We start from the raw sequence: 24,340 nt of genomic DNA, 5'->3' as shown, positions 1-24,340 counted from the left end.
TCTCTCTCTAGAGAAGAGAGGCCAGCTAGGCTAGCTAGCTTATCTAGCTAGGGCCTAGGGCCCGGCTGCTAAAAGCATGCCTACTTTACTTACTTAGGCCCTGTGCCTTGTTAGGACTGGCCATTAGGTAGGCCTAGGTCTAGTTGGCATCTACTAGGCTAGCACTAATCCAAGTCTAGTAGAAGGGCATGAATGATTACTGTTATAAATATTAGCTTGGCCTCTATACCCAGCAGGAATACCATTCAGCTTGTCCATAGAGTGTATCTAATTATTATATATATGATAAAAAAGCCAGTGTTGTGCGGTGACCATTGTCACTGGGCATCAAATTTGGATTAACTTATAATTATTATGAAATAATATTAGGCACTATAGCTATGATAAAATGCCAATATATGATCTCACATAAAACCTTTTTTTATAAAGACACCATAAATAAAAATGAAAATATACTATTTATGTATTTGTGTAGAGAATGTATATACTAAGTTATATTTATAAACTTCTAGATGGCTGACTGGGTACATTGCAACCATTGCTTTAACAGACCGGGTGCTCCTGACCTTAGATTCTTCTTGACAAACTGTGCACACATATTTTGTCAAGCATGTATTGTAAAAGGTAATAAAAGAAGCAAAACTAACTTTAAAATTTATTTATGTTTAAATATCTGATTGTAGAAGGAAGTGAAATCATGAGAAATCAGTATAGAAAAATAAACTACTGTACCTAATATTTAATAAAGTCTCTCCAAGATTTGAACTATGACATTTTTTGCTTAGTATGCAGCTCTGTAAAGCTCTGTCTACACTATCAAACTAGTTTGACAAAAAAGTGTGATATGCCCAAATATGGCAGTGATATGACATCATGTCCGTATATGGGCACATCATATTTTTTTGTCACCTAAGTTTGATAGTGTAGACAGAGCTTAAATCCAAGTGGTTTAAATTGTAGTATTTTGGTATGTTAAAACAAATCTTAAAGATGTATTGTCCCCCTGAAAAAAAATTTTTTTTAAATTTTTTTGTTGAATATGCCATTTTAATTTCACATAATAATTATCCACTTTGACCAAAAATTGGATCGAAAAAAAATGTATTTACCTGAAAAAACTAATTTAAAGCAAAAAATGGTCAAATTGGCTGCCAGCCAATGGTTTTTGGTGAAATTTAACCATATATTTTGTCATTTTATAAGTGAAAACATTATTTTTTTCCATTTTTTTTTCTATGAAAGTGATAACTTTATTAAAACTACAAAATAACATATTAAAAGTCTGATTAAATTAATCTTCATTTTTCATGTTTTTGGGGGACAATACATCTTTAAATTGTTACTTATTACATTACTAAATATTGTTTTATTATTTTAAAGTGACAAGCACCAATAAATGTAGAAAATGTGAAAAAGATTGTACAGTCATTCCATTAACTTCACAGGTAATTCTATGTATTAGATGCTTTTTATTCTGCGACAACATGAACTTTGACCTCATGACATCATTAACAGTTATTATAGGACACAAGTAAAAAAACTTGGATTGTTATATATTGTCAAGTCATATACTAAATTTTATTGATTTAAAAAAAATTTGTTTTCACTGACCTAAGAGTAATATCTATTGTTCTATATCTGATTATATCCGTCATAATGTATTTGTTTTTTTTTCCTAACAGCTTAAGCCAGAGGTTCAGATTTTCTTTCAGGATCCGTGTGATATTTTAAGAAAGCATCACAAACAAATGATACAGGTACATCATAATTACAATACCCCTTTCCAAAGTTAGGTGAAAGAGGTATAATTAGACTGAGTTGAGAGTCTTTCACCCAGCAGCCAAAAGCCTATTTTAACGCTGCCTCCCCAGCCTAAGATAGCACCTATACTTTGAATAGGCCATTTTACCGTTTTAACATTAAGTGAATCACTTTCGTAGAAAGAAAAACAATTTTTCACTTATAAATGATTAAGTTCAACCAAAAACCCGAAAAATCGACTTCCAGACAATTTGACTATTTTTTGCTTTAAATTAGTTTTTTCAGAAAAATAGTTGTTTTTTTTTGTCAAAGTGAATAACTATTATGTGACATTAAAATGGCATATTTAAAAAAAATTATTTTTTCAGGGGGACAATATATATATCTTAATAACACATTAATCACATTTTTTTCCAGATTCTTGAATTTCAACAAAATCACATACACTCACTCGCAAATCACCAGAAACAGCAGGTATTTATTTGATCATCAACAAATAACAATAAAATTTGAAATAATTTTTCATAAATACAGAATGGTTTATTGTAGCCAACACCTGAGCATTTTCCCACATAAATAATACATTTATAATGAATGTTTATGAGTTGAATGGTGAGAATATTTCATGAAAGATTAACTGTTCTATTTAACCTAGTTTTACTATTTTTATTCTTTATTATTAAACATAATGTAGATATATACAGTAAAATATGTTGACATTTTAACTTATTATATTTTTTATGATATTTTATTTCAGAGATTGAGCGATACGAGTATGTTGACCGAGGCAAAGAAAAGACTTCAGAAACTTTCATACCTAGAAAAGTATTTATTATGGCTCTGTCTACACTATCAAACTAGTTTGACAAAAAAAAGTGTGATGTGCCCAAACATGGTAGTGATATGCCCCAATATAGTAGTGATATGACATCATCATGTCCATATATGGGCACATCACATTTTGGCATCCAATTCTAGTAGTGGAGAAGAATAATAATGTCTTATTATTGTTGCAATGCAATTCCCAAAGCAGCTGTTTTATCTATTTTTTAGTATCTTTGAGTCTTCTTCTTTTGTTGTAGTGAAATCAAACATCTGTCCAATGAAAACAACCATCTAAGAAAACTCCTTGAAGAATCTCCACTGAAAAGAAGGTAAATAATGTTGAGTATACATTTAACAATTACTACTGTATCATACTATAATGTCTGGATCTTTTGTGCCCTAAAGGATTTCAAGCCATGTGACTTATGACTGACATAACCATTTACACACATATACATACATTACCAGAGTAATGCTAAAGTATAGCAGATTCATGTTCTATTTACCTATTTGTCATTTCATTAACTATACTTTATTATATTGTCTAGGCGTGGTACACCAAGTGGGCGCCACCTTAGTTCACCGTCACCCATAAGGATGATGTCATTGTGTAAGTTTAAATATGTACAATTTATTAATAATAATATTAAAAATATATTGTAAATTTAAACGTAATTTCATCTCATACTTACAAAAGATGAAACACTTTATTGTCAACCTTCTGAAGTTTTGTCACCCTAAAGTGGGAGGGGAAGGGTTAGGGGGTGGTGGAAACCACCTACAAATTTGCTCCTCTTCAACTAAACCCAGGATCTGTAGTGGCAAGCATTATCTCTCTCTTGAAACGTTTTCCGTCATTTAGACATTACGCTTTCCATGATTTGTTTCCACATTGTTCTATTTTGGGCAGGATGGTTTGTTTTTGTACTAAAGTCTACAATTTTTATTTTTTTCTTTTTTTATTTGGTCTTCCAGTTTTCTTATGGTCTTCCTGTTCAGTTACCTTTGCTTGTTTAATTGGAGTATCGTCTGGTAGTCTAATTATGTGTCCATACCATTTTAATCTTCTTCGTTTATTTCTTTTACTTCATTCTTGTTTATCTGTTAATTTAATATTCATTATCTTTCACAACATTATTGTCATAACAGTATAACAATATGGCATTTACTTTACTAGCACAAAGGTCAACACCCAACATGGGGTCACCTTACTCGCCTTATAAATTGAAGATCAACAGGTAAGCATCTATATATCTAATAATAATATGAGGTTTGATTTAAAAAATTACGCAAACAAGATTTCTTCATAAAGGAATAGTAGTACAGTCAACTCTGCCAATACCAGACACCTTTGGGCTGGCAATATATATCTTGTTTTCTAGAAATTCTTGTATTCAGGAATGTGTTTTTAATGGTAAAAAGAAATTTGGGACCTTTTGGTCCTTAAGAAAAGTCTGGTTTTAGGAGAGTTTCTGGTTTTCAGAGAGTCCCGTATTGGGACAGTTGACTGTAATAGTTCAATAAAGCTATATCTTATATATTCTTGAAAAAAAATTCATATGGTTTCAAATGATTTATGTAGACTATTTTTCTAATGTCGGCTACTAGCATCGGTAGCCTTGATTACGTAAGTGACATGGCGCAAAATAGTAACTCTATTATGGTTTATAAAAAGGGGCAAAATAAAAACATATATTTTATATAAACTTATTTTTGCAGACCTCAAGATATACATCACAACGCACAGTTGGTATGATCATTTTTTTTAACCCAAAATATTGATTATTGCCATGTAATAATGAAACAATAGATTGAATGCTCCCCCATATCAACCAGAAGAGTCTGGTTCAAATCCGTGTTGTGTGAATTATTTTACTATTATAACGCTACTGTTATTGGCAATTTTCGAAATAAAATAAAATAAAAATATCAGATTTAATTGTAACTGAAAAGATAAATAAAATTGTTAAAAATATTCTGTAGGTGAGAACTCCACAAGGACCGGCTAGAATCAGTTTACGAACTCCTCCTATCAATGGTAGAATAGGTAAGCTTTAATCTCATCGATATAATCCATAATTTAAAATTCATAAATAATTCATAATAAATCCGTAATTTCATCCATTAATCCCATCTATATAATCCATAATTTAAAATCAATATATAATTCATAATCCGTAACTTCAATTCACAAATGCAGTCACTGACTTTAGTTACATCCCTGTCAAAGAAGACTAGATAAGCTTTAATCCTATCTATATAATCCATAATTTAAAATCCATATATAATCCATAATCAATCCACAATTTCAGCCATATTATGTTTTTTGTAGGGACAACACCAGGTTCTGGATTAAGGACGCCAACAGGAATGTCAAGCTATCCAAAAAGGTAAAGTTGTTATTCTTTAATTTTCAGTAATGTCCGGTTCTGTTTCTATAGCTAAGTATATTTATCATATAGCTTGCACTCCCAAAATTGGATACTAGTTTAAAATGAATGAATTACGCACCGTAAAATAATTCTTGGACAGTTGACTGTACCTGGTTGTTATTCCTTAGACCTAGTACAACACCAGGCGGCTCACTGGAACTACCAATAACGTCTGGATTTTCTCAGCCTGCGTCTCCTATGATAACAAGTCCAAAATATAGGTAAGGTATAATCTATAGGTAAGGTATAATCTATAGGTATAAGGTATAATCTATAGGTAATTTTTACATAACATAGTATTGATAGGGAAGTTTAAAATCTATGATGTAGTGGAGTTGAAAGTTGATGGTTAACATGTTTGCCTTCCATCCCAAGGTCTAGGGTTCAATCCTGACCTAGTGCCAACTTTTTCCACTCCAAAAGGCCAACTCAGACAGCATCGTACGACGAGGCCCGAAGAAAAGTCTTGACTTGTCGGTGCTGTCCGAGTTGAATCCCGAAGAGATGTATTGTCCTCCTGAAAAAATAATTCTTAACAACATTTTTGTTGAATATGCCATTTTAATGTAACATAATAGTTATCCACTTTGACCAAAAATTGGATCGAAAAAAATGTATTTACCTGAAAAACTGTAATTTAAAGCAAACAATGTTCAAATTGGCTGCCAGCCAATGGGTTTTTGATTGAATTTAACCGTTTATTTTGTCATTTTTTAAGTGAAAACATTATTTTTTTTTGGTTTTTTCTATGGAAGTGATAAACTTTATTAAAACTACAAAATAACATATTCAAAGTCTGATTTAATTAATCTTCATTTTTCATGTTTTTGGAGGACAATACATCTTTAATACTTATTTTGTTTTTATAATATTATATTTTTGTTTTATTTAGAAGCGGTGGAGATAACCAGTTAGGTGGTGGTAGAGGGCTTATGACGTTGCCCCAAAGTCAGCCTTGTCAGTCACAAATTAGACGTTACATGATGGGTATATATGTTATAATTTATTTGTATTTTTCTTGTATATGGTTTTATCTTAACTGTTTGTATTGTATGGAGTGAGTGCAGAATCTGTTTGGGCTTTAGCCTATTCTCATTCCTGGTTATTTTTACATTGATGACCGAATAAATATTATTATTATTATAATTCTATACTGCAAATTTTCCCATTGTACTGCAAAATTAGATAACTGTTAAGTTCTGCCTACACTATCAAACTAGTTTGATGTATGATGTGCCCAAATATGGTAGTGATATGGCCAAATATGGTAGTGATATGAAATCATCATGTCCATATATGGGCACATCACATTTTTTGTCACATAAAGTTTGATAGTGTAGACAGAGCTTTAGATAAGTTAATTATAGTAGTTGGGGTACACAGTATAATACCCCCTTCAACCTCTGTAATTTGCAAAGATTTGAGATAAATAAATTTGTTTAACTTTTTTGTTTGATTTATTTAGACAATAAAAAATATACACCAAAGTATTCTGAAAGCAACACGACTCCAATTCAGGTATGGAATTATGTTATATAAATAAATTATTAAAAAGCTCACAAACTGAGCGAACCACAAAATTACAGAGAGAAATCGCATGCTTTTTAATATTTCGACCGATTATTTTTATCGTAAGTTTTAATTCCTGTAATTTTAAGATTTATTATTTTAGGTATTTGATATATGTATGGCGCTCTGGTCTTTTCTTGGAAGGGCGGCATATAAATACCATATTATTTTGTGGACATCATCGTGCAAACACCAAAAACAAACTTACGTAGCAAACGTAAACGTACAAAGCAAGTACTTTGTAAATGATTATAAATAAAATATTACAATAAACTGTATTTTTTTTTATATTATTTTTTGCAGCTTGGTAATTCTCTTCATAGACCACTAATGTGAGTAATATGTTTTTTAAATATTTTATTTAAAAGATAATAAATGATTGAGTATATGTTTATGTTAATGAGAATGACGGCATGCTGAAAGTTACTGTGAAAATTCAAATAGTGGAAATTACTAATGTGCTATACCCATCATTTTAAAGACATGTGGTGATAAATTTGTTGGAATGTGTAGTCAATATACCATAGGTCAGTGATATAATAGATAGTCATTTCACTAAACTAATATTTTGTTGATAATTATTAGTATTATTGATACACAGTACCATTATTATAGCAATTGAAATAACCTATAATAAGCAAAAACTGAAATCAAAACAAGATAGAAATGCAAAGTATTTGGAAAATACATTTTCTTTTTAAATCATGCGAGTGGCCAAGCAGTTAAGACAGTGGAATGGTAATCCATAGCCATAACATCAGCATGGGTTCGGGGTTCACTCTGTCCATGGTTCTGGAGGTAGAACAAGTCTTCTCGGATAAGGACTATAAACTGCAGGTCCAGTGTACACATCTAGCTCATGTGCACTTTAAATAACCTAGTATCTCTTTCGAGATGAGTAGGGGGTTACCCCGGTGTACTAGTACACACACAGTCACTGATCATAACTGGGCCCTCGATCTTTGACTGAAGAGGTTACCCAATTTAAATAACAAACAATGAAGTATATAATGTATGTTTTTGAACGCTTTTATCTTAGTTCTACACCACATTCCAGTCAGCTACCACGAAACTGAAGAGGGCAGCACAAGTATATACAGTATATATATGGGTGGAGTCAGTTAAACCCCATTTTCACAGGCAGTTAATTTTCACCGTTTAATTTTTGGCTGCCGGAAACACGGCCTAACTCAACACTACATATACTCTGTACCTTAATGTTCAACAACAAAACTATACCCAATGAAATATGTCAACCCATAGATATATATCTCCAAGGTCAAACATATGGAATACACAATAATTGTAGGTTGTAATGGTAGGGTATTTATCCTCGTTAAGAGTTAATTAGTGAAAGACTAATGAATGCTTTAGTTTGATACACAAGTTTTTGTTTTATTATGCAACAGATGTTTGTCAATGATTTATATTAACAGTCATTCATGTTTTATCATAGCTTTAATATTAAAGTTACTGTATTTGTTTAGTTTTGACATCTTGTTGTTTTCATATTATTGTTTTTTGTTTGTATTTAAACTTATTTCTGCTGCTAAGAACATTAAGCTCTGTCTTCACTATCAAACTTTATGTGACAAAAAAATATGATGTGACCATATCACACTCTTTTTGTCAAACTAGTTTGATAGTGTAGACAGAGCTTTAAATGAGAATTTAAATAAATCATTTGTTTTCTTACAAAGATGTGCTTTTTAAATTTATAACAAAAAAACAAAGTAACTTATAATTGCAATACAGAATAGTTTATATGTTAACAAAACAAACTATTTATTTATTAAACAAACTTGGTTTGAAACAAAACAAGTTTACGCTCTTTAAAAAAAATACTGATTTCTATTATGAGGTGGTTTATGTCAGTCACATAAAAAAAGTTTAAAATACTTCTTAAAATAACCCAAAATTCCCTACTAAATGGACCACAATTCAACTAATTCATTCCAATCCCATATACAGTATTTTAATGTTTTAGAATAATCAGTTTCTCTCTCAAATTAAAACTACTGGTTTGCCATTCAGTTTTTCATCATTTTCTATAGATTCTTCCCCTTTTTATTTATGAAGAATTCTGGAAAATCTCATATCAATATTGCTATTGCATTTACCAGGAATTCTGGACAATCCCATATCAATATTTCTGACAATCCCATATCAATATTTCTGGACAATCCCATATCAATATTTCTGGACAATCCCATATCAATATTTCTGGACAATCCCATATCAATATTTCTGGACAATCCCATATCAATATTTCTGGACAATCCCATATCAATATTTCTGGACAATCCCATATCAATATTTCTGGACAATCCGATATCAATATTTCTGGACAATCCCATATCAATATATCTGAACAATCCCATATCAATATTTCTGGACAATCCCATATCAATATTTCTGGACAATCCCATATCAATATTTCTGGACAATCCCATATCAATATTTCTGGACAATCCCATATCAATATTTCTGGACAATCCCATATCAATATTTCTGGACAATCCCATATCAATATTTCTGGACAATCTCATATCAATATTTCTGGACAATCCCATATCAATATTTCTGGACAATCCCATATCAATATTTCTGGACAATCCCATATCAATATTTCTGGACAATCCCATATCAATATTTCTGGACAATCCCATATCAATATCTCTGGACATTCTCCAAGTATGAAATGTGCCGTTTTTGGATGTGGATAACAAGAGACCTGTACAACACCATTTTGTTCATAAAATATTATGTCTCCAAACATGTCCACAACGGAACGATCCATTTTTGGTCCAGGGGACATTTATACCAATTAAACTAATTATTCTTAATTTATGCAAATTAATGTGATTTAGATTCTAGAAAATGGCTATGATTAGAATACATGGGCTAGACATATTTACAGGTAGCCCAGCCCAGTGGGCTAGTGGAAAAAATATCCATTTTAAGTGAATATAAAAATTGCATTTTACTTGTTCAATATTATTGAATACCATAAGTTCTTAAATCTAAATACTTTAAATATTAATTGTCTATAAAAATACTTTTTCTCTATTTTTTCTAATTCTATAATTTATACAAATCAGCTGTTAGTAATTGCATAGTAATAACACTATATAACTATACATGCAGTCTATACTGTTCCTTCCAATATTATTATATAAAAAATATATAACTTATATAATCGAATACATACTCTCAAACTTGCGCCTCACTCCAAAACTCGAAAACCGCTCAGCGATCAACCCAAAATAAATTATACTATGACAGTAAATATAAAGAAAATGTTTTATATCAACTGTAATTTAGTACCTCTTAGTAAAAATAAAACTTATTAAATATTTTCAATATATATATATTTACTTTGACTCTAAAAATAATAACTTATTAACCATTGGTATAAATAACATACAATATCATTCAGCACACACTATAATGGCATCGGGCATTCTTGGACGGGTAGGTAGCCAAAGTTGCCCAGAAGCTTGAAGTCCACAGTTTTCAACCACAATGAATAAAGAAGCAGAGCAAACATTTTCAGATGGGTTGAACATGCACGTTACCGGACACGGAATTGCTTTGTTCTGCAGTATATGCAATTCTTCCTGACCCTGAACCAGGGGCCTCAGGCCTCTGCGTTATGCCACTGCCTGACAAGAGCTATTAACAATTCCGATAAAGCCATGTGGATCACAGAAAATAAACCATAGCATTAACAATCCAGGATTTTGTAAATGACGAAGCACAAACATGGAATATTAATAGTCTATCAAAAATCTCTCTATGAAAAAGTAGTATCGGTATAATGTCACTGTAAAATTAAGGAGAACGTACCCATAGCGCTTCCTCTAGATCTAGTTAGAATGAGTACCACTCGCTTTAAAACAACACATTTCTGACAAAGTTTACCTTACTCCGAACAGATGGAATGCTAACATTTATTTTGGGCTACTAGAAAAATGGCATTGGCTATTTAAGAACACCATAATTGGCAAAAACAGTGGCAGAATGGCTATGAGTGCTCACTGGCTAAACCCAGGTGCCCCAGAGCATGATCAGTCCAATGCAACTACCCAGCATTGGAGGGCCCCTTAGGAGTGCTAAACCAGGGGCTTTTGCCCTGTGCGTTACGCCACTGGGCAAGAATAAAAGATTGTGACTGTATATGAAATCATAATAAAATAATAAAACTATCCATATACATCCTCAGCACACTGATGTATAATTATGCAATATTCAACACAATTATTCACATTTCCCCCGCAACCGCAGTGTACAGGTCCATCCATACAGGGCATTGGTGAGATACGACTCCATTTAGGGACCATCCATTTGGGATCAGAGGGTGAGTTAGTTTGTCTCTGCACACTCCAGTGTTACCTGCAAAGTAAAAAAAAAATAGAGAAATATTTAGTAAAGCATTAATCTCAGTGATGATAACAATTATTACAATACCATGACAAAGATTAGAAATCATGTTAAAATTACTGAAGTAACTATGATTTTTACTGCAATAATGTATGATTTTAATTTGTTTCAATGAAGAGGTTCGTCCATGCCATAAACAAGAGTAAAAAATGAACCAAAATAACTTGCTAAAAATAATTACATGATCAACATGTTAACATTCAGCCCCTGTCGTTGTGGACAGACGAACAGGTGCCGTTTGGTAGCAGCACTGGACACGAAGGGACCCCTTAGGGGAGTAGAAAGTTGTAGTTTGTGTTGTCCACACCTATGCAGTCGCAGGTTATTCCCCCATTTACAAAACAAAACACTGTACTGCAGTAACTGCAGTAGAATAATGATACAAAGGACGCAGACAATAACAAGTATGAATAGTTAAATTGAGGAACCTGTTAAAAGTTTGGTAGCAGGATGGTTACTCCATATGTTACTTTGGCATTGTGTCCCTTTCATGTTGTTCAACGCAATGTTTGTGTACTGGTATTGTTCAATTATGTTCTGGAAGCCCTTCAGTCTCAAAACATCAAAATCGTCTTCAAATGGAGAACAGTCAAAATCACCAAGAATTATTAAATTTTCATCTTCTGCAAAACATTAAAAAAAATAATAATTATAATAATAATTTATCTTCATGTTCGTTTCCAGATAGATTGGACAGAATCAAACGAAAGCTCTGTCTACACTATCAAACTAGTTTGACAAAAAAAGTGTGATGTGCTCAAATATGGTAGTGATATGCTCAAATATGGTAGTGATATGACATCATCATGTCCATATTTGGGCACAATACTTATATACATATTTTTTTGTCACATGAAGTTTGATAGTGTAGACAGAGCTTTAGGTATTCTTATAGACAAATGCTGGTCAGACATTGTTGCTAGCCTCAGGCTGTTTAGGTGTGTGAAATAAAATCATGCATTACCTACCGTGTAGTTCTGCGCTTACAACTTGAGATAAGGCGTTCATGGGGTCATAGCCACCCTGAAAAAAAAAAATACAATAATAAACGCAAGAAAACTTTATTGAGGAATTTGACAAGCATAAAAATTATTTACCTGAAAAAAATGTAATTTAAAGCAAAAAATATTTAAATTGTCTGTCAGACAATGGTTTTGGTTAAAATTAAACGTTTCTTTTGTCTTTTTATAAGTGAATTTTTTTTTACAGAAGTGTGTTATTATTAATCTTTATTTTTTTCCTGTTTTTGGGGGAGAATACATCTTTAAATTAAAATACATACCCCTGTCCACTTGAATTCATCTATCATTATAATATATACACAATAAAACATATAAAGTTATAGTTTTTATAGATTTTCTAAATCTGCTTTGTTGGCAGTTGAAAACTGCTAGTAATGTTGGAGTATTTCCAAGTGTATGGCGTGATATATTGCATCATACATACAGGAAATTATACTAAATGTTCTTTTTCAATCACCCAGTACACATTTTGTTTACTCTTTGTACACAATATTACACCTTGCATCTTTAAAATATACAAATAAATTAAATTATATATATCTACTGTACAGTATTGGAATATTGTAAATATTGTCTGTCTTTGTATTGTGATTTTTAAAGTTTTATTGTAAGTTTTTTAATGTCTTTTTATGAATGTTTTTTAATCTATTGCTCTAAAAAAACAGGACCATATGTAAAACAGGTGCATCTTTCTATACCTGATATGTTATTTATCCTGTCTAAATATGTTTTTAAATTTAAAAAAAAAAATTGAACTAATTTATGATAAATAGTCGACTCTCCTAACACCAGACTATCTGAAAAACCAGAAAGTCTAAGAAAACTTTTGTTGAAGTCCAAAAGTAAATTATTATTTATAAATATAGTAACAATAAAAAGTAATAATTCATCTACAGTATGATATACAGTAACTATAGTCAACTCTTCAAATACCGGACTCTCTCAAAATCTCCACCAAAATCAAACTTTTCTTGAGTCCAAAACATCCCAAATTCTTTTTTTCAAACATAAAACACATCAGAATATCCGGAAAACTATACATTATTATACCAACCCAAAGGTGTCCAGTGTTGGTGGAGTTGACAGTATTTCTTACACACTTACTGCAACAAGTGGGTACAGTACTTATGATAATTGGTTTATGAATGTGAAAGTTAATTTTTTATACAATATCATTTTGAAACCAGATGAAATTTTTCGAGAACTTACTGTACTAATTATTTAAAAATTAAAAAAAAAACAATAATCTGTCTTTTTTTTGTAATTTTTTTATTGTAAATTAAAACTTTGATATTAAGGAAATTATTTACACAATATTATTTTGAAACCAGATGAAATTTTTCGTACTTACTAATTATTAAAAATTAAAAAAAAAACAATAGTCTGTGTATCTTTTGGAGTTTTGTTAATTGTAAATTAAAACTTTGATAAAAAGTAATTTTTTATACAATATTATTTTGAAACAAGATGAAATTTTTCTTTCTGAAATTAAGAAAAAAAACAATAATTTGTCCATCTTTTGGAATTTCTTAATTGTATTAAAACTTTGATAAAAGAAATTTAAGGATAGGATTGTTTGCAGCCTATCAACACTGTTCATTAGATCATCATTAGGCCTGCTGTACCTAAAGGTCATGGTAAATAACACTACAAGTGCATTTATGAAAGAACGATGCCTCTCTTTACTTATTAGACATATCTAAATAAAACACCAGGACATGAGTCAAAGTAATATCCTACTTGTTAGCCACGTGGATGTATTCACTTGAAATAAATGCAATTTATTATAAATGCAAATTAATCAATAAATATTCAGACGTTTAGTTTTATTAACATTTTGTTCTTTTTATTAGTCAAATCGTTAAAATTAAAGAATAATAATTCTATTTATACAAAGAAAATAATAACAAATGCAGTTTTTGTCTCCTCTATATAGTAAAAAATAATTTAAATAAGTCAAAATTGTATACATTTTTTTTTCAAGGTTTTGTATTGTTTTCTGTATGTATTATTGTATTGTGTTGTTAACTGTATCAGAGCAACACAATTTTTATTCATATTTATGCAATGATATAACAAATGGAAATAAAACTATCACATAGTGTCGAATTTACAAATTATTTTCATAAAATTACCAACTCTCAACAGTGTTCATTTCAAGATTGGGGAGATGTACTTATTATCACATTTTTATATTAAATGTAAAAAGTTTTTAATATTTCTAAATTTGACAAATATAATTTTATTTATCATTTTAAATTTCATAAAGGTCAAATGACTAACCACTACAATGATGAGTAGTAAACGACTTTCTTAAAACCTGTCCAGAAAATGTTAGTAAGAGAGTTACCCCAAAAATAGTATTCTTTAAATGATTTTATGTTGGTGACAAGAACGCTAGTTGGTCATACCCAGTACCGTTTTGATTTTACGATCGTTATTTTTCTATATTAATTTATTGCACCGGAATATTAATAAAAATGGTTTTGTTGTATTGTCTTAATTGGCAAGATATTACAGTTAGATGTATTAATTGTTAAATTCTTCTTCTCTGTACAACCATATTTAGTATTCTTTGAAAAATGTTTTCATCTGTATACAATTCTTTACGATAAACCAGTAAATAAATACATAAAGCTCTGTCTACACTTTCAAACTTTATGTGACAAAAAAAATGTGATGTGCCCATGATGATGTCATATCACTACCATATTTAAGCATATCACTACCATATTTGGGCACATCACTACCATATTTGGGTACATCACACTTTTTTGTCAAACAGAGCTCAACTGTGTGACGTTTCAACTTGTCTATTTTGTAGTCAATAAAGTACCAAGAAGTTTATTTTTATTTGTAATACATATCTAGCTCTACCAATGGTATCGAGCACTGTAACGAGACGATCTAGTTATCTCTTACATACTGGTTTATGTATAAATATTGAAAAATATCTTACCCATATTCTTTGCAGAAGACTACCCTGATGCGAGTTGGAAGACGTGATGTGTACGTTTACTACCGAAATCTCAATTTGTCCGACACGGAAACATCCCAGGAATGGCCAGTGCAGTGGCGTTCCATTCTGTGGCAGCTTGAAGGAGCTAGCCAACAATGAGGAATCCTCTAGCACTAACACATCAGCATTCCATAGGAAACCTAGATATTCAAAACCCTAAAAAAGAAAAACAACATTTTTATAAATTTTATTAATTATTCAATTAAATTCAACTTTTTTTTTCAGACAAACTGTCCATATGAAACATATAAATACAATAAAATAGAAATACAAAGCATTATGTGACAACCGTCTTGGAGAGAGGACCACGAATCATCTGTTGACATAAACGTAGTGCCTCTCTCCACTTATAATACATTTTGGAATCAAACAATATATATTATTCATATATACAGTTTAACATTCTGTTTATCCTCAGAAAATGGATAGTTAGTCTGGGCATTTGAACAAATAGAAAAATAAATATGAAAATAGGTCAACAAAAATGAAAGTGAAAAGTAGAAGAAGGATTTTAAAGATGGTCCCTAAATGAAAGTATTGAACTATGTTATGGTGTTATACTGTGCAACATTATGATTGCTTGGTAGGTGCTCATTGGTCACCTATAGAGAATCCACCCCAGGTCAGATAGAATTCCTACTCCAGCATAGCCTACTCCAGCATAGCCTTTAAATAGACTATGTTATATACCGGCACCTTTCAATTCACGGCATCTGATTGGTTAATCACCGGTCTATAGTTATTGCCATGCCCTCGAACTACAGACCGGCTATACTAAACTGCTCATGTCTGTTACCTCTATCTTCAATCAGATCCACATGCGCGACGCGACGATTGCGTATCTAGCCCTAGTCTAGCCTACGATGATTTAATTGTGTTTGAGCTGACTTAGAGGATTTAGTAAGTTTAGCGGCCAGTTAAAATATGAAGAAACAAATAAAAGTATGATTTGGAAATATTTATTGCATATCTGAAAGCGATGAATTATCAATAATGCAGGCCTTTTTTGTTTGCTTCTTTGCAGCGAAACTGTGCCACTAACTAGGCCTACTCCAGCCAAGTCCATGTTTGCGTTCGCTTCGGCCTAGCCTAGCCAGCCAAATCGGGTGGTACGGTATACAAAACAACTATTTACTTGGCTTTCATCGGAGCATGGTAAAAAATATAGCCCTCAGTGATCTGGAGACATACTACTGTATATCCCTCCACCTCGTCTCGGGATATAGTATAGGGTAGTCTCCAGATCACCTTGGACTATATTTTTAAACACGCCACTCATCCCAGTAAGTATTTGTATACTATTCCACTACCATCATATTTAGTAATATCAGATTCATGTGCATTAAACTTTATTATAGTCTATAAACAATAGGTTACAAAATATAACTTTCCAACTCTATAATAAACATACTTTGACAGCTTAAATCATTATGTGTACTATATGCAATGTAAAAGTAATTCATTCATACCATAGAGGAAGAAGTCTCTCCCTGTTCATACGTATAATCATGGGATTTGCGTTTTAAACTAATAACGTTTTAATCAGGTTCCGTATGATGTTACAAGATCAAGTCAACATTTCTACATCCGCAGGCGACGACATATTATTTTAACTCTGGCCTAATCTTGTTAACAAGATACATGCTAGTGATATCAAGATACAAGTTAATTACACAAGATAGGAGGTAGTGATAACAAGATATGAGTAGTGTTAACAAGATCCTAGGTAGCCCAAGGGGCTAAGTATTAGGTGTGTTGTCGGCCATTAAGAGTCAAGAAATGACTACATCCTTAATTTCATAATCATTTTCATTATTTACATGTACCTCCGCCAAGTATATGTTATCGATCGTGTGTGTTTGTTTGTTTGTTAATGTTAGCAGGATTACTCAAAAAGTACAAGATCTTTACCAAAATGAAAATATAGATAGATATGTGGTCAAGGACCACTCCACTAAATTTTGGAGGCAATCCGGACCACGGTCCCAATTCTGGACCACTTTTTAGTATAATTTTCAGACCTGCTAGTGTTAAAAGATAGGACAGTAGGCGGAGGTATGCACTCAGTGGCTTTCTAGTTTTATAAGTATTTGATGAAATCTGTTATTTTTTTATTTATGGACTTAAAGCTCTGTCTACACTACCAAACTTTATGTGACAAAAACAATGTGATGTGCCCATATATGGACATGATGATGTCATACAACTACCATATTTGGGCATATCATTACCATACTTTGGCACATCATACTTTTTTGTCAAACTAGTTTGATAGTGTAGACAGAGCTTAAATAAAGAATTAATTTCACTTTCGTTGACAACAGTGTGCTGAAGGATAAAATCATACAAACCTGAGCGCCCTCGTACACCGGATCTGATGTCACGCTTCGCCAGTTACCGTGCTGTCCGAGACTTTCCACTACTCTGTTCAACTCAAGGCAGAGCTGCAATTTAACGATAAATTAAAATGATGCTAACGATTCATAAAAAAACGTAATGAGAAGAGAGTCAGTTTATGATAGCGTTGCAGGATGAGTGACTGACAGTTTTTTTTTCCCGACAAAATTTATTATAGTTATTTATTAATGGTTTATACATGTATGTACTGCGCCTACAGTATGAGCAATCATTGATTGGATGGCACATTATACATGCTGCAGCTTATTATTTATTTATACTAGTATAAATGGACCAATCAGAATCAATGATGGTCGTACATTTTTGTTTTGCCAGGAAGGTTCTACTGTAAATTTGATTTTTTTTCAATATCGGGAAATTACCTCACGACGGCAAGAACAAACACAACAAGAATCATTTGTACGGTATGGGAGATAGCTCTCTCAAAATCCACAAAACCAGATTTAGATGCGACTTGTAAAATAATAATAGAGTTCATTCTTATATTGCGCATATAAGCAAGCTCTCAATTTTTACCCCGGTCATTTTTTGGATCAAACAAGTACGGAAACATACTCCCATAATGCAGCTAGAAAAGTTGACAAAAAAAAATCCTCAAATTATTGGTTTCTTTTAACAAATAATAATTTTTCAAATATCATTTTTCGGCAGAATAAAGTTATGACGTTTAGACAAACAAAACAATGACACCCACATTGAAACTTTATCATAATTTAGTTTCATTCAACTAATGAATTACTTTCCCTTTTTCATTTCCCATTGAACATCAAACAATCACTTTCTGCCCAATTAATTTTTGTTCACAGATTTTAAAACAAGCGGAAGATAACAATAACCGAAATCAAGGACCAAACCAACACATTCATAACCGAGTTCATTCATTCAAATAAATAAACAATTTTCAGTTTCATTTTGATATTGTTCATAATCATATCATAATTTTTTATCTATTTATCTATTTAATACTTCTGTAAAATGTATCAAAAAAATAAACACCACCTGTGTATTAAGATATAAGTATATACATTAATAGACAGGTGCGGCTTTGGGATGTACATACCTGTGCTAGTACATGTGCTTGCCAGACATCCTGTACGGCTATCAGTCCAAATCTATGTCAAAGATCAAACAAATGTTCCTGGTTACCATAAATTTGCATACAATCTCGATACTCTGGCAAGTGTTTCCCTTTACAAATATTTATTACCAATTGCAAAATAAGTTTGTTCTGAACTTATAAGTTGACATAAACCAAAACATGAAGATAATGTAAAGCCTACCATATAGTACACTATACTACTCTAATCTACAATGTGTACAGTAGTAATAATAGGAACAAAAACTGAACCATTAAATTATACTACTAATATAGAACATATAAATCATAGAATTATTAATAATTAAATAATAATGAATAAGTTTAAAACACCATTTTTATTAGGATTCCCCTAGAACAGGTACTGCATGGCAACAGTAACTTCAGGACAAAATTTAACTTAAGTTGTTTAGCAATATTGCTAATCAAACTGATTTTTTAGTTGATAAACATAGTTTTGTATTGTATTTTTTGCTACACAATTTTAGAAATGTGTTGCAAAAAGGTTGACATTTGTATAGCTTTTTGCTATGCTAAACTGGCGAAATTATTTCCTGAACTTAATCCAAAAAGCCACTTTATTTATTTATTTACTTGAAAAAATGTAATTTAAAGCCAAAACAATTTTCTTTCAGAAGTAAATAACTTGATTAAAACTGCAAAATGATACTTACCCATTTTCTAAGATAGTTCGAACCAGTACTTCCTTAACTCCCAAGTTGCAATATTTTTCCAGCGTGCATTGTCCGAGATTCCAGGAGGCAATGCGAACAACCGGTCTACCGTTTTTTTCAATATTAACTTTCCATTTATAATCATCGCATAAGTGTGTCTGACATTGGCATACAGGTTGAGTTTGTTTAGAGGGCGTTTGCGTAGCACAAGAAACGTTGTTTGAGAATAGTTCGCTTTGAAGTTCCGTCACCGAAACCGGTGTCGACGTAGTACTAAGACTTGCACTTACTACATCACTAATTGTGAAAAAACAACGGATTCTATCGAACAAATACGTGCCAATTGATGGTAGGTGCGTAAGTTCCGACAAAACCTGAAACGGACCATTTGTATTTCTGTATGTAACAATATCTTCCGCTACCTCCTCGCGAATCCCACTGATTTGCACAATTTGCGCAGTCGATGCTGCGTTAATGTCAATTTTTTCTACGGAATTGCACTTCGAATAAGTACTCCATCGTGTCCAGGATGGCAGACGTGATAAATTCGGTCGTTGCGTCCTAGACGGAGAACAACAAAATTCACTGCAATAAATATTTGTACGAAAATTTTCCACTTTTAGAGCACCGACACCAGAAACTAATGCGAGGTCCTCAACTTTACGAAAACCCCCGATATAATTCCTATATTGTATGATATTACGCGCCACATTACGATTGATTCCATCTAAATTCATAAGCTGTTCTTCACAAGCGTGGTTTATATCCAATTGATCCATCGTAAACTCCCCTGCGTTAAATGTCGCGCTCAACTGGCGCCGATGAGCGCGTTTTCTTGGCCGATATTCATCATCGGTACGCAACTTACTTTTCTTCGGTCTACGACCACAACAACTGCTAACGGCACCCATACTGTAAACCACTATTGCTTTACACTACACACATCTTTATAGTCACTGTGATAATGGTAGCTTGTTCATATTTGATTCTTCAGCACACGTCTGAAAAAAAAATGCAAAGTTCTGTTAAGTCATATTTGACAACTGTATGACACTTTCACAAGGAAAACAATACAAAACCACAATGAGAACTAAATTATTGACTTCCGCATTGAGATCGTTGACAGCAACAAATTGAACTTAATTCTATTTTTAAACCATTATGTTAACAACAGAATCTTTGAAAAATTAAGTGAAAAAGACGTAGTGTAGAATGGATTTGAACCTGCAAACTCACTCACAAAGATCACTTTTAAAGCTCTGTCTACACTATCAAACTTTATTGTGACAAAAAAATGTGATGTGCCCATATATGGACATGATGATGTCATATCACCACCATATTTAAGCATATCAATACCATATTTGGGCACATCACACTTGTTTTATCAAACTAGTTTGATAGTAGACAGAGCTTTAAACTTGCACTGATCAAACATTAATAGAAAACATTCATTTGAAAACTGACAGAATAGCATATTGACATTAATGTATGGCAATGCATTCCAAACATTCAAAATATCCAAGCTCTTGTAGTAAACATACAGATGACATTTACTGTACAGTACTGTAGTATAGGGTATGGTTACATCATCTACTATAAAAATTCAGGGCCTGTTTCAGCTGAGTAGGAATATTCAGTTATTAACCAATTATTTTTTTAATCGATTATTTTTGGGCTGCAGAAACGGCGAAAATGACATAACCGATTAAACTGATTAAAAACACTCAAAGGGAACTGGTAGCTGATTCAAGGAAGAGATTTTCGAGAACCCAAATAAACCACAAAAAATTGATTGGTAAGCAAAAAAAATTAATGATGACGCACTGTATTATAGAATAATAACATCCTTTTACTCTGTCTTACAATATATAAATGGTGATAATCAAAAACAAACTCTGATTAAAGTGGGGCAAGCAACTATGATTCAATATATAAAACTTTTTACAGTAATTATTCATCTGCAGGAATAAAAATGTCGTTCATTATTAGAAAAAAAATAATGTGCAGCCAGTATTGTAGCCTATACTCATTATGATGACAGTATTCACTCTGTAAACAATGAGTTTATTGTAAAACCATGGACCTATAAATTAATTTTAATAGGTCCATGGTAAAACAGTTTGAGACCTTTTACCAGGAAGCCAACTTCCTTTAAAGATAACATACTGTAAAGTAATAAGAATGTTGCTTGTAAGCATGCATATAAAGCTCTGTCTACACTATCAAACTAGTTTGACAAAAACATGTGATGTACCTAATATGGTAGTGATATGACATCTTTATCACATAAATAAAGTTTGTTATTGTAGTGTAGACAGAGCTTTAGAACAGAACATAACTCCTTTATGTATAGTACAGTACATCTTTAATAGTAGTAGTTTAATTTTGCTAAAATGTTTATTACAAATTTGTTTTCTACAAAATGTTAGGTTGATTGTTTATGATTTTTGTATGTTAGTTGTTACCTGGAAATTGAATAAAATAAAATAAAAAAAATAAAAAAATCTAATTAGATTTTTAAGCCTTTTAAACCATAACTCACTATCAGTAATATTTTAAAAATGACAGACAGTAATAGTCTCACTGTCAAATTTTAAGAATTTTGGAAATACGCTATATTCTATTACATGACAACTGTTGAGAAGAATAAAATCGTATCGCCATCGACTCATAACTTTTGACAGCTTGTGTCAATTTCATTTGAGGCCTTGCAAGGTTGGATACGATTACAATTTTAATTGTACCATGAAAACGAAAAGGCAGATTGTTTTGTTTTGGTAATAAAACTGGTCAAATTGGTTGGTTTGTGTATCAGTGTTAGAGATATTGAATAATGTTAAAAATTACACGCAGCTGAACTCAAAACCTGTATACCCACCTCTCCAGAATTATAAAAAAAATCATTTTAAATAACTTCTTTTAAATCAATGATTATGCTTAAATATTGCAATTTTTTCCACTTTTTTTCTTAATCATGGACCCCATTTACACTTTAAGATCTGGGCAGGCCCTGGACCCGAAACGTAAGTGTACAGTAAATGGGATGTTAGATGATAAAGTTTATTCCACAAGATAAAAAGAATTGTGTTGATGGACATAACATTTTTTCACTTAAGCACCTTCTTAATTATCTTTACTTACTGTAAGCAATACTATACTGTACTGTAATACCAGTTCAGCACTTCAGAAAAAATGTTGGGACCTTTAAAAGAAAATTCTGGTCTTGGAAAGATTTTCTGGATTTCAATGCATCCGACTGGACAGATGTGTACTAACTTTAAAATGTAAGAAAACATAGACAGAATACTAGTGTATTGTTCTATTGTAATGAATCAGTAGATTATACAGTAATCCCACACAAGTCCCACGCAACACTCACTGACTATTATTTATTAAATAGACACAGTTCATAGACTTGTCTGTTGTCCCACATCAAATGTCTGATATCTACTTAATACCACAGTTATAACATGGAGTAATTAATTTAGTTTTATTTCTCCATGTGCCCAAATATGGTATGTAGTGATAGGCCCAAATATTGTCACATAAAATTCGATAGTGTATACAGAGCTTTATAAGGTGTCAAATACAACAAGGGGATGTATTTCTGTTGACCAACCAATGTTTCATTTAAATAGATTTTTTTATAGGCAAATCAAATATAGTAACACTTTATAAAAAGTAATAATAAAAAAACAGTTGATATACCAACAATCACAGAATGTTATCTGCAATTGCTTTGGTGTAACAACAATACACATATTACAGTACTTTCATTTCCTATATTTTGCAATTGTGTTGTACACTATTGACCTCAAAAAGGCCAAGTGTTAAATAATTCAGTACAAGGCTTTTTTTTTTATATTTGTCAAATAGAATACTCCAATACAATAAGATATATTATAGCCTAGGCCCTAGCAATTGTTTTCACCATTCGTTTGTGATAAATTATAAAATAAATAAAAACTGTAATTATAAATTACTTTTAAATTGCATTCAAAACCATTTATAATGTTTTAATTTATGTACTGTGCAAAACAATTGATATACTGCAAACCAGAATAGGCTAGGCCTTAAGACCACGAACAGAGGCGGAGCGGACAGGACCCGACACCCTCCCTGTTCCTCTTCCTTGACTTCTGTCTCATCTCACGCCTGCTTCCTCCGTGTATTTTTACACACCATCGGTAAAGTTTGCGGACGATATTAAACATGAATTTTTCAATTGTATCGATTAACAATTCCCACAAAACGTACTCCACATACAATACTTATGAATGTTGAAAGTATATTCGCATAATATTTAAAAACTTACCTTTAATATAGCATTTAATACGTCTAGTTTAGTAAGAGATGAAACACGTTCGAAGATCTCTCCCCGCAAGATAAATCAAAAACTCGACGACTGAACAAAAATGGATTAATCGAAAATCTTACGTGGAATGCGATTCGAAATTGAATATGGTATGTTTAAAATTGGCAAAGATAATTGCTAGAAAATTGTTCACAATTATCTTTACATTTCTTTTAAGCTTGTACGATTATTTTTATGAGCAAATGGCTATAGTAGTTTAATGTTTTGTAATGTCAACATTATATTTTTACCCATTAGAATAATGCAGCGGTCTTAAATTTATGAGGGCGGTATTTATAAATTAAAGTTTTTAACAAGAGAAAATCGATACAACACAACTTTTTTTAACGAGATAATACAGTATCTGTGGTTTTGTGATGGTAATATTTCTGGTGTTTTAGTGGCTGCCGCAGAAAACACATACCGTACATGCTACAATTACCGTATACAAAAACTGTATATATTTTTATCAACAGAGCAAAATTTATTACTAGAAATTGTTTTATATTTACAGGAAAGCATAAGCATAAAATAAACCCAACTGTACAGTTTAAATTGAAACTTTTCCGAGCTTCACTTTGAATATAACATATGCCTAGCTATGTATATTTGAACAGATTTGTACAGTTGTAGAAAATATTCAATTAAAACTTGTAAGACTGATAGTATACTGTAGTAGCACTACATACATAGCACCACTACAAAGTCCACCAGCAATGCACAT

General features: G+C 31.8%; 2 protein-coding genes across 2 annotated transcripts in view; one reads left to right on the top strand and one right to left on the bottom strand.

Moving 5' to 3' along the window:
• Positions 1-507: 507 nt before the first annotated feature.
• The window catches only part of LOC144849637 (uncharacterized), a 123,173-nt gene continuing 99,340 nt past the window's right edge, over positions 508-24,340 (top strand). Inside the window, exons 1-16 of the mRNA XM_078706617.1 lie at positions 508-624; positions 1,381-1,445; positions 1,683-1,757; positions 2,179-2,235; positions 2,519-2,586; positions 2,844-2,915; positions 3,135-3,196; positions 3,764-3,824; positions 4,306-4,336; positions 4,570-4,633; positions 4,919-4,976; positions 5,147-5,239; positions 5,911-6,005; positions 6,484-6,536; positions 6,891-6,919; positions 7,627-7,698. Of these exons, the coding sequence (XP_078562743.1) occupies positions 513-624; positions 1,381-1,445; positions 1,683-1,757; positions 2,179-2,235; positions 2,519-2,586; positions 2,844-2,915; positions 3,135-3,196; positions 3,764-3,824; positions 4,306-4,336; positions 4,570-4,633; positions 4,919-4,976; positions 5,147-5,239; positions 5,911-6,005; positions 6,484-6,536; positions 6,891-6,919; positions 7,627-7,663 (1,032 nt within the window). The 5' untranslated portion in view covers positions 508-512 and the 3' untranslated portion in view covers positions 7,664-7,698. The remainder of the gene's footprint in view (positions 625-1,380; positions 1,446-1,682; positions 1,758-2,178; positions 2,236-2,518; positions 2,587-2,843; positions 2,916-3,134; positions 3,197-3,763; positions 3,825-4,305; positions 4,337-4,569; positions 4,634-4,918; positions 4,977-5,146; positions 5,240-5,910; positions 6,006-6,483; positions 6,537-6,890; positions 6,920-7,626; positions 7,699-24,340) is intronic.
• Positions 9,902-23,637, bottom strand: LOC144849626 (endonuclease/exonuclease/phosphatase family domain-containing protein 1-like). The gene is made up of 8 exons (XM_078706598.1): positions 23,578-23,637; positions 19,260-20,260; positions 18,550-18,601; positions 17,423-17,515; positions 15,012-15,227; positions 11,999-12,053; positions 11,459-11,653; positions 9,902-10,982 (listed from the first exon to the last, which is right to left on the bottom strand). The coding sequence occupies exons 2-8, from the start codon at positions 20,168-20,170 to the stop codon at positions 10,852-10,854; spliced, it is 1,653 nt and encodes a 550-aa protein (XP_078562724.1). The 5' UTR covers positions 20,171-20,260; positions 23,578-23,637; the 3' UTR covers positions 9,902-10,851.

The sequence above is a fragment of the Antedon bifida genome, chromosome 8 (assembly GCF_963402885.1).
Source record: "Antedon bifida chromosome 8, ecAntBifi1.1, whole genome shotgun sequence".
Lineage (NCBI taxonomy): Eukaryota > Metazoa > Echinodermata > Crinoidea > Comatulida > Antedonidae > Antedon > Antedon bifida.
Note: the sequence above shows the minus strand (reverse complement) of the source record. Positions and strands in the feature narration are given on the sequence as shown.

Excerpts from the sequence above, each read along its gene's own strand:
- LOC144849626 (XM_078706598.1), bottom strand. The coding sequence starts at position 20,170 with ATGGGTGCCGTTAGCAGTTGTTGTGGTCGTAGACCGAAGAAAAGTAAG. Across the intron at positions 11,654-11,998 it reads TGTAAGCGCAGAACTACACG|AAGATGAAAATTTAATAATT; the intron begins GTAGGTAATGCA and ends AATGTTTTGCAG. Across the intron at positions 10,983-11,458 it reads TGCTACCAAACTTTTAACAG|GTAACACTGGAGTGTGCAGA; the intron begins GTTCCTCAATTT and ends TTTACTTTGCAG.